The following is an 11,092-nucleotide window of genomic DNA, read 5'->3' on the forward strand; positions in this document are numbered from 1 at the left end:
GAAGGATGTCATAGGCACTATTCAGAACGAATAGAGGAAGAACTTTAGTTCTAGATATCTATCTACTGTACGGCCCTTTTTATACACAACCTGAAGGCCGTCAACTAAGCGCAAAAGGGAAGGTCTTTGTGAAAGAAGTTCGAAGAGAAAAAAGGAGCGCAAAGCGCATAACGCATGCATGCGGTGGTCATTGTCAAAGGATGCTGGCTGCATAGCCGTAGTCCCCAGTCTTATCATCATAGTCGTATCCGTTCATGCATATGCTCAAGCAGCCGTAAGCCGTACAGATAGGCAGGATATTCAGGCTCTGATTTGGCAGTTGAAGCAGTGAGCATTATCAATTATTCGGCATATATGGAAGTCAGCACTTAGTCACTGGAAGAAAATAATTGTCTGGAAGGGTGTTGTCACGGCGCTCTACTAGGATAATGGAACATCCAACTCATGGGTTCTACCTAGGTAGCTATCGACGAGAATAATCAACATGAGGAAGGAAGAAAGGAGGTGACGCCGTATTTATCAACAAAGCAAACAACTGCATCTTACGTGATAGCCAGACAACGTGACCAGGCCGTCACAGGTATCCCCTTTGCCGCCACGGCTGGTGGTCAAAACCGATGGAAAGCACCGCAGCTTGCTAGCGCGTGGAACAGTAACCTAGAAGGATTTAGAAGCGCGCAACTGGGGCAATGTCTATCCTTCTGCAACATCTAGCGACAATAACACGATCGATGAGGACTGTCTGAACCTGAACATATGGAGCCCTCCCCCCCCTCTCCTTCCAATTATACCGGTGCAAAGCTTCCTGTCATTATGTGGAGTTATCCGGCCATGTCGACTGTGGCAGATACGCTGTTCGACAGGGGGTGGTATGGTGGATCAGGGCATCGTCTTCGTCAACCTATAACTACTGCACTGGTCCATTGGCTGGCTCTCTCACCCCGAGTTGTCTGCTGAATTCAAGAAGGTGGCGGGCTCAAACAATTCAGGTAACTGGGGCATGCTGGACCAATTTGCGGCCTGAAGTGGATTCATGACAACATCGATGCCTTCGGCGGAAATCCGTCTCGTATCACCGCCATGGGCCAGTCAGCTGGCTCTGCTGCCGCACAACATATTCTCGACAGTAACCTGACCAGGGGACTCATTACTGGGACTGTCATTGAGAGTGGTGTCCGGGATCCTGGCGATCCACTGTGCACGAGTCTGGCTGAGGCCTACACCACGCTGGGTTGGAACATACTTCTGGTTTCAACTCTGGACCACCGCGCGTTCGTCCCCGGTCAACAATTACTTCCGGGACCATGCTCCTCCGGTGCAATCCTCCGGTGCTGCACATGAGTCTTGAGGCCAGCTATGTGTTGAATAATCTATATGCCACCAATAAGCCTTGGGCCAGGGATGACTGTTATTTCTAGGAAGATGAACGGGTACTGGGCGAATTCCATCAAAGTGAGAAATCCTAACGGCGGCGGGCTCGTTGAATAGTCAACTGTTAACTCGTCTAAACTTGTTCAGCATGTGGGTAACGGATGGGGCCAGGTGCCTGTTGCCTCCAAGCAGAAGGCGAACCTTTTTGAGTCTGGGTTCGACACTTTGGAGAAACATTAGCCTAATAATATCCTCCAATGCCTTGATGATGTGCAAATGCACAGGACCGTTAAGAATATATAGCATGCTTTCATTCTTAAATATACACTTCTTCGTACCACATATTTACATTTTTTCCCACCCGAAGCTCCAACTCATTTGGCGAACTTCAAGAAAAACACAATATCGTACTAACTATGCATATGCAGCCCAGCCTGTAATGTAAATAGTAAGCAACGTGAACCAAATGTAAAGAAAGAAATGGTTGAATCATACCAGAATATAAGACAGCAAGATTTTTCTCATCAGTTGCTTGCTGAATCAATTCGTTGACAGTGGCCGTAACACTCAACGTCTTGCTTAGTTTCTTCTCAACAACCTTCAACGCCCGATCTGCTTCACTAGGCTCATTGTCTGCCCGTTGGTCACCTGCTCCAAGTAGCTGCGGAGCATCACCCGCCTCTTGTTGGTCTTGCATCTTCTTCATCCGCAGGGGAGATAACGACCAACTGTAAAGTGGATCGTATCTGAGGACATCGAGAATTGTCATGATACTGTAGGATTCCTGCCGGAGAGTCTCAAGGGTGAACTCGCAGCATCGACGGAAGACACCTTCGGTCTTAGTAATACCCATTCCATCAACGAGGTCTCGGGTCAATCGGAAGGGAACAACTTCGGGAATGGGGAGAATGCGGCCTTGCTCGAAAGCTACTCCAAGGTCAATGTGTACCACTTCTCCAGTTTGCTCGTCCATCAAGATATTATGACCATGTCGATCACCAAGCCCAAGAACATGTCCGAGGATTGAAATGGCTGCTGTGCTTCGCGTATACGCGAGTCTCTTGTCGAACCAGTCATCGGGGTTGTTATATTTCTCCATGAAGAAGTACCGCATGACGGGTCGGAAAGATTCGGCTACCTGATTGTAGGTTCGGACTCGAGTCTCGTTGTTACGTGTCTGGACGTCGGAAATGTGCTTTCGGCAAGTGCTTGGCTTCATGTCCTTGGGGTAATATCTCTGGTGTGCTGGCAATATATAGTCATGCAATGGAATTGTATTTGGCACAAATTCGATGATCCCCGCATTGGAAGTCAACGGAAGAACCTTGTATGTTCGAATGACCAGATTCCGCTGCCGTGTGGCTCGATGGTCCTTGAGCAGACTGCTAACTTGCCCGAACACTTGCTCCATTATCGCGTCTTGACGGAGATCATCATTCCCTCCTTTGAACAGTTGCTTGTATCTCAACCCGTCCGTTGCAATAGCCGTGACAATCTTAGGCGCGCTAACGCCAGAAGCAAGCGTAAACTCAGGGAGAAACTTGGCTAACTTAGGGACGTTTGTATAGTCACCATCCACTCGGAGATCAATGTTCATCGTAGGAGGTGGAAGCTTTTGCAACGCAGCATCGTCTTCAAGACGTTGGCCAGTGGGCAATTTCCTGAGCGGTATCTTCGCACCACTCTTGTATCTCTCGTTCACCCGGTCTATCGCAAATCGCACATAATCGATATTGTGGTTGTGAATGGCAACCCAGGTTGACCCTATTCTTTTATCGCTCTTCAGGCTATCCACTAATCTGACAGCAGCCCGATGTCGCGACAGGCTCACCTCGTCCTTTCCGCCCTTGGATTTGCTGCTGGCAAAGATCTGATACATTCCGTGGTAAGGATGCTCGGCACAGATGCGATAGATAAGCTTGGTAAGTAAGTTTTGGAAGACATCCGTGATATCAAGCAGACGCGAAGTCAACTGATTCATCAACGGCGCAAATTTGCGACTTGGCACTTCGTTGAGATATTGAGAGACAGCCTGATTTGCGATCTTGCTGTCTGAGTTATCGAGCCAGAGCGCACAAAATCGAAGTATGTCATTATTGTGTGTTTCACTTTCCCTCAAGCAAAGGAGGTAATTTTCGAGGCACTGCTGCATGAAAGCTTCTCGGCTCTTCAGATGACGTTGATATTCCATGTCGTCAAGGTCAAACCATTGCTTAGCTTTCGCCCGATGGTTTTTGAGATTCTCCCGTTCTCTCCCTTGCGCTTTCTCTAGCAAGCTCTCTAGGGCGTCGAGCTCTCGCTCCTTACGGTTACGGATTTGTTCAACTCGGTTGAAGTCTTCCAAGCCATCCGGGTTCTGTAGCTGTTGATCGCAGAACATGGCAAATCCATGGTACACTCGACCGGCGTCTTCCCCTTCGGAGCGGTCCTTTAACTCCTTCACCGCAGGGTCCAAATACTCTTGAATGATGACCTCTGGCACTTCCAAGCGGGCTTCAGCAACGTGGTGACCCTATGAAGTACGTTAGCCTTTGACGCGAAACATCATCGGAGAAGTAGCTCACCAGTGTAACGAGAAGTTCTGCACGGCTAATGGGAACTGCCTGCTTATGAAGATGTTTCTGACCACTCAGCTGCTGTAGCATTCGAATAGATGTAGTCATCTCGCCTTGGTCCCATAGAACGTTTGCCAGGTCAAATTTGGCCGCTCCTTCTATGTTGATACCTTTCGAGGAACATGCTTGTGCGAGCTTTGAAAGACATATAGCCGACTTCAGCGAGGCTTGAGGCATTTCGTGGTTCCTTGCAATTTCAAGTGACCGTCTAATCACCTTTACCTCTAGCAGCTGTGCATCGTCATCTCTTAAATTCATGGCAGACTTCAGGTAATTTTTCTGCTTTATTGACGAGAACAGTGTTTCATGATAGCTCAATATCTCTCCTATCTCGTGCACGCTATCTTAAGTTAGTATCTGCCATAAAAGCTTTGACCGTGAAGCGCCTACCTCGTGGTCTTCAGCCAGGAATTTCTGGTCATTACGTCTAGTGATCCTTGGTTTACCTCTTCGATAGACCTAGCGCTCACGACATCATTTACCTCTGTAAGAATGCCTAAAACTCTTGTCGCCATTCTGAGAGACGTGGCAGACCGATCTGTTCTTGTTAACGAATCCAATGTAGACAAAAGACAGTCATCCAGACACAGAGAAACTTCAGGTAAGGCTTCCGAAGTGTTGAGACTCTGAAAAACTCTGAAAACCGTCGCCGCAGGTGAGAAGTTGACGGGTGAAACAGGAATATCCCACTGCCGTAGGCTTGTTGCAGACTGCAACATGCTATCGAAAGACCCTGACACATCCTTCGTATCCCCGAGGACAGAGATCATGGTATTGGCGATTCCTTGGAGGTTAGTAGAGTTAAGAGCCTTGAGAATACCATATCTGCTGGATCCGTCTCCCATTTGAATCTCGCTATCATATTGCGCGCTTTGGAAAAGGAGGTTCTTGAAACTTGAGCTCTTGTATTCAAGGGTCTCCATCACCGAGTCCAACGAAGCCTTCTTTTGAATGCCGTAATAAAGATCTGGGTCATCTATATCCTTGAAGATGTCATGCAGAAGGTCTGATGGAGGCTCGTATTTTGCATGCGAGGAACGGCGAGCACTAGTCAATACCCGGGACGCATGGATCTCGAGGAATAGTAGTGATGTCTTGGGCAAATGGCATTTGTTCGCAGCTGCCGATGCTTCTCCATAGTCGATGTCAAGCCACTCGTCACGGTCCACGATCTTAGTTTCGCGAGGCCGTGGTTGGTCCCGAAGATAGAGAAGACAATCAATGACGAGTCGTACATGCGGGATCGTGTTGTTTTCAACTCCGTATAAGGCTTCTTTGAAAATGTTTGACAAACTGTCACGGACCCTTGCTTCCCCATGGAACTCCGACAGCAAAATATCATGGATAATGAACGGCAATAGCTGAGCTGCTAAGCAAGGTATCGCATTGAGAACCTTCTGGAGTGGTCCAATCACAGGGTTTCGTGGAGCAGATTTCGACAAAAATAGTGCAATTTGTCGAGCAAAACCGTCAGTTGATATCTCAAGCCGACTTGTCTGCTGTTCCGACCAATTCTCTTCAAAGGTCGAGAGCGGCGGTAGGGCAGGACATTGATAGGGGCTCCAGATGAGGGAATTCATCAAAGACAGTGGTATCACGGCTGCACACCCGTTGAATTCCTGGGTTGCTTGAATGCTGCTCACAATCAGCTGCAACGTCCGTTCGACAAGGCCAACTTCGAGATGGCTGCTACTTTGTAGCATGTTGCAAAGCACCCGTATTATCCTAGCCTTCGAAATGCACCAGTCATCCATTAATGGCAGTTCGTGTATGTCAAATAGGGAAGGGTCCTGCTCTCTCGAAAGCACATCACTGATTTTCCCTGTAGATGCAAAAGCTCCCCCAATGACTCTCGCAGCCCACAGACGGTATTCAGGCCCTGGCTTGAAGTTCTGAAGCGTCTTATATATCGCAGTTGTACTTGCGACAGGGTCATTGGCGTTACCGATGATGGCAGTGCGATAATCAGGCAGCACTTTTGAGTCAGCACAAAGCAGGGAAACTACATGATCGGATATTGGCTTGCTTAGCAGGCTTTGTCCAGCATTTTGATCTCTAAGGATTTCAAGTAGCAGCTCATGTTCCCTTGCGCCGTTTGTGGAAGCCCTGCTATTGGCAATATGCTGTGAAGACTTCAACAGTCGTCCGAATGCCTCTTTCCTTTCTGTGTCTAGGGCAGGTGAACTGTATCCGTCCAGAAATCCAACGAACCATTTTAGGAATTCCCGAATCTTTGTCAGAGCTATTCTGAATTGGTTTTCCTGTGCTGTATTGTCTGGAAATGATTCTAGGAACTTTTTCAAGGATGCGAAGGTGCTGACGGCAACTTCGGCCACGAAGCATGGATTCTCAGTCATATAAGGTTCTCCAATCTCAAGAAGGTACCAGAAAATCCCCAAAGCATCCTCTGAGCAGTAGATATCGGTGAGGAAGGGTTGAAGGGCGTGGGTCATCATTTCATAGGGGTATTCTTGAAGCATGACAGGACCAGCCACGCAAACGAGGATTCTAATCTTCCGGATGACAGAACACGCATGTAAGGACCCAAGTGCTGGATGTATCGACTCGATTAGAGTCCTGCCAACGAATGTTACCAAAGTAGGGGTCCATATAGTTTCAAATTCATATCCGCTGCGTTTGCAAAGAAATTCAAGCTCGTCTAAAAGATACCGTGCCCTGAAAGACGGCTGTTGATTGGCGGGAAGTATTATGATAGATGAGCTTTTAGCAGTGATGTGTTGCAGGATATCAAGCGCTCCCTGGAAGTTCTCGCGCTTTGAAAAAGCTCTTTCAATCTGGCCATAATGATCAAGTGTCTTGAAGAATGTGGCGATCACTGAGGGAAACTGTTTCTCAACCAGTTTCACAAAGCGATCAGTCCCTAGAGCCTTCTTCACCCCCGTTTCAACCCCCTTGAGATGATGATGCCCTTGACCAGGTGGGATACTGATGTCCCTCGCGATACTGTATGCCTCGGCTTTGTAAAAGGATTCCTCCAAAAGCTTTTCAAACGGAGTGTTCATACATTCTGAAAGTTCAGCTGCCTCATCTCCACTCGCACGCATCATGATTTGGCCCACGACCTCGTCTTGCACGTCCTTCAACATGTCACTAAGATTTGTGTATCCAAACAAGCTGAAGGGCATGGACTTGATTGACTGAGATTCAGTCCAAGTGTACAGAATCTGGGAGGAGAAGAGTCGAAATAGCTCTCTCGCATCTTCGAGACCAAGTGTTTTCGCAACCTCACGCAGACACTTCTCAGCATACCAAAGAGAATGTGGCACTTGAGCAGGCGTTTCGAACATATGGTAAATGCTTCTGCGAAGCAAAGTATGCCACTGGGATGCCAATTGGGCCAGTATGTATAAGCGAAGGGCTATGCCCTCATCCCAGTCTGGGTCTCTGGGCAAACTCTCCAATACATCGTCAAAAATGGCATCATGGTCTTTGAGTAAAAATTGACCAAATAAACGAGGTAACAGGTTAGCAGCGCTGAACTTCACCGGAGCATCTCCCTCCCGGAGGATTGTCAAGAGACTTGTCCGTGGAGAAGGGCTAAATTGGTCGTTCGTGTATGTTGGGTTAGAACTTATGACAGCCCCTAGCAGGTCGGAAAGCGCCACATGTACCCTGGACGAAGCTTTTCTCCTTGCTACAAGGACCTCCATGAACCAAGTGTACATGTCAGAGGCTGATTCGCTTAGGGTGTCATCCTGCATATTGGTCCATGAACTGACCCAACTGCCCATCATGCGAATGCAGAGATTATGGAAACTTTCGCAGCGCTCGAGCTCGTAGCTCGGTAGGCATTTCTCTCCAATATCCTCCAGAACCTCGAGCAGAGTATCCCGGTCCATACTGGCACATGCTTGATAGATATCGGACATACAGTGATGCGCGGCTAGATAATCAACCTCATCTAGCTGGGTCAAGTAGCCCACAAAGTCTTTGTTCGCAATGAACCTCCCTGGTTGATTGTTATCTGCCTTTCCTTTCTGGAAGATGGACAGTCGGATAGCCATGCAACGCTGAAAGCTCGCGGGGTCGAAGAACAGAGGCAGCGCTTCTCTGTTCAACATTTTGACCTGATCGATTACCACTAATGATTCATCTGCACTCGACAAAGTATCGTCTAGGTCCATGGCCCGGTCATCGTTTGCACGCAAGAGCTCACTTTGGCTCCGTCTTTGGGTCTCAAGGACTGCTGAGATTGGTGGCACAAGAGAGCTGAGGGCCCTTGAGACCATGGACTGCGGGTTGAAGAAGCAAGTGGTTGAGTCCATGAGGAAGGACAGTGGTTCTAAACACACGCCAATGAGAGTAGTCTCGCCGCGCGCAAGAAAAGAGCATATGTTATTCCAGAGATTGTGGCTATTGTGCCGCAAGACCTGCAATCGAGAAGCAGCCTGTGAGGGTAAAAACTCTATGTAAATGGCAACCATAATGCAAAAGGAAGCAAGTATTTGTAAAACATCCACTGTGATATGATGTGACTTCTCCTCGAACAAGGATTGCCATGTTTGTAGAAACGTTTCCGATTTGGCTTGCAGGAGATCTAAAACGACTGCATCATTTGGATCCTGCCGAGTGGATTGTTCTAAGGACAGTGTTTCGGAAATAGCCCAAGGATTAACAGGGTGCATTGCATCTTCAAGGTCAAAAAGATAATTGAGCAAATTTCGGTTACTGTGAAAAAAATGCCAATGCTTCGCAATAAGACCTGTCGGGCCTCTGACTGGAGAATGAGGAAGCTCGAAAGGTCTATTTGTGCAAGCTAATAGCAGGTTTAGAAGGTCCAGGGGTCGTGCAAACGCAGCTACCTGTGCCGTTTGGATCCTGTCAGTCACAGTCCCTGCTTTACATTAGCACAGATGACAGCCAGAAGAGGAATTGGATAGAAATCTACCAATTGTCCAAACCTCTCGGAGCCATGCACAGACTTGCTTCGACACGTTCAGCATGGAACCAGGGTTAATCTGTGCGCCCATACGGGTTATCACAGCCCAGAAGGCCAACGACGAATCCGTAAGCGTGGAAGCACCACTTAGATTAACGGAAGAAAGCATTGAACGAATCTTCTCGGCCATGACGGAGTACTCTAACAGGTCAAATTGGAGGATAATGTTCATGAGATTGGAGGAAGCTCTGGATGTGCTTTGGGAGGTCGAAGCCCGGGATGCCAGGTCCCAAACTTGGTGCCAGTACTTGTTCAAAGAGGGCGATTTTGCACCTGGACTGCTGGCAATGCTGTATTATATCTCTGAGTCAGCCATAGTATGACAAAATGGCAGGGCATATACAAACCTTGAAATAGCCACCATCGTCCATGAAGAAACTGTACCGTTATCATCTAAGATACTAGGTGCCAGCTTTTGGAGGAGAAGCGCCTTCAATTCAATGTCGGCCTGGCCCTCTATGAAAATTGGAATAAGCTGCAATGCGCAAATCCTCCTTGTACCGAGAGACGAAAACGAGTCACGCAAGACATCCCCTATCTCTGAAGCCAAACGCTGTTTCTTGTTAGGCAATTCCCCGTGCCGGACTTGAGATGTCGATAAACGGGCAGCTATGTCTTCCAGCAGTTTGAGCAGACACGAAATGGTCCAAACAAGTGTCCAGTTATGCTCCGATTTAGCATTCCCCAACAAAGGCCCTGTGATTACTCGGTCTATGTTGGTCGATCTCTTGTGATTGAAAGCTAATTCATCGATCTGTAAAATTTCTTTCTCGGGCCGCTTGATATACTCTGAATAAAGCGTGTTCATGAGGCTTTCGATCAAATGAGACAGAGATTTAGATGGTTCTCTTCGAGCTGCATCGGTCAAAACGACTGTGCAAAGCATGATTGTTCCTAGCAATTCATCCCGCAAACCTGCAAGTTTTGTATTCCAAAGACGTCGGATTACAGGAATGAGATCAAACAAAAACTCTTGGACGAGGCCTGACTGGTCAAACAGTACTCTGGTGACGACTAAATTTATGCTACTGAATGCAGCTTGTTGTCCACTTCCAGCGGCAGACGATGATTTCACATACTCCGCCAGCCCATGTAGTATTTTCTCGGCACTTGTTTGGATAGGGGCATTGGGACTCGCTGTTAGAAGTTGTATGCACAGTATTATCTCTCCAATGACAGTTTTATTGCCTGTATATTTATCTCTGATGGCCAGAGATGATGTCGGTCTCGATGGGGTTGAGCGGCCACTGACATCTAGGTAATTATCCAAGCTGGATCGAGAAGTATCCCGAAAGCTCGTTTGGCTATCATCTTCCGCAACACCGAGACTCCTCAAACAGAAGCCCATGAGCTTCCCCCATTCGCTGCTGCTTAAGTGTTCGACGTGCGGTGGATAACGCAAAAGTGCAACCAAGCATTTTGTATAGCCTGCATTTAGGGGCTCCCAAAGACCCTCTTCCGGCGTCGGCAGAGTCTCCGTAACATGGTCAACAATGGCGCGAAGGGTCTTGTACCGCAGATTGCGTAAGAAGACATCGACTGCCAATCGAAGAACGGACGCGCATGTAGATAAACGGGTGCTCGACGCTCCTTTAGAACTTGCGCGGTTGTATGATGTCTTCTCAACCGCAACAAATCGAAACAAAGACTCAAAAACCTTATGGCAAGCTTTGTCGTCCACGGTATGTCTAGATTGATACGCACGTTCGTCAACTTGTATTCTCGTTCATAGGGCTAGGTTCGTCGTACAATTTCGAGCTTTGCTTATTCCGCTGGAGGATATGCTTCAAATCTAGCAGTACTTCAGTTAGCAGACAACCCATTAAGTATCATAGAATTTCCGCAAACCAGCTAGAGCATCATTTCGGTCTTTCAACTTCTCTGACGAGAGCAGTGCAATTGCTCTGTCCAGCCTGACTTCTTCCATGATTTTTGATACTGGGCCGGCGCGGAGCGTTCGAAGCAACACCTCTCAGCATCTGAGGCATTCTTCACTTGAGCATGTTCAAAGCAAAAAAAATAAATTTGATCATAGAATCCACCAAATAGACAGACTCTCAGCACTGTGACGAGGTAGTGCAGAACAGAAAGAGCGTTGTTGATTGTTGATTCCTGGTGATGATGCCGGACCTGAAGGCGGTGAGGG

The 11,092-nt window shown here is 47.8% G+C and overlaps 2 protein-coding genes across 2 annotated transcripts; one reads left to right on the forward strand and one right to left on the reverse strand.

The window, feature by feature from the left end:
- The first annotated feature begins 697 nt into the window (after positions 1 to 697).
- Positions 698 to 1,706, forward strand: EURHEDRAFT_413736 (uncharacterized protein). The gene has a single exon (XM_040782240.1). It carries the CDS (start codon positions 1,081 to 1,083, stop codon positions 1,339 to 1,341), a length of 261 nt encoding a protein of 86 aa, XP_040637811.1. The 5' UTR covers positions 698 to 1,080; the 3' UTR covers positions 1,342 to 1,706.
- On the reverse strand, positions 1,430 to 10,873 carry atmA (DNA-binding protein kinase TEL1; the record flags this gene model as incomplete). The annotated part of the gene is made up of 7 exons (XM_040787369.1): positions 1,430 to 3,883; positions 3,936 to 4,326; positions 4,377 to 8,844; positions 8,896 to 9,236; positions 9,294 to 10,634; positions 10,696 to 10,738; positions 10,795 to 10,873. The coding sequence occupies 7 exons, from the start codon at positions 10,871 to 10,873 to the stop codon at positions 1,760 to 1,762; spliced, it is 8,787 nt and encodes a 2,928-aa protein (XP_040637812.1). The 3' UTR covers positions 1,430 to 1,759.
- Between the last annotated feature and the right edge of the window lie 219 nt (positions 10,874 to 11,092).

The sequence above is a fragment of the Aspergillus ruber genome (genome assembly GCF_000600275.1).
Source record: "Aspergillus ruber CBS 135680 unplaced genomic scaffold scaffold00018, whole genome shotgun sequence".
Taxonomy (NCBI): domain Eukaryota; kingdom Fungi; phylum Ascomycota; class Eurotiomycetes; order Eurotiales; family Aspergillaceae; genus Aspergillus; species Aspergillus ruber.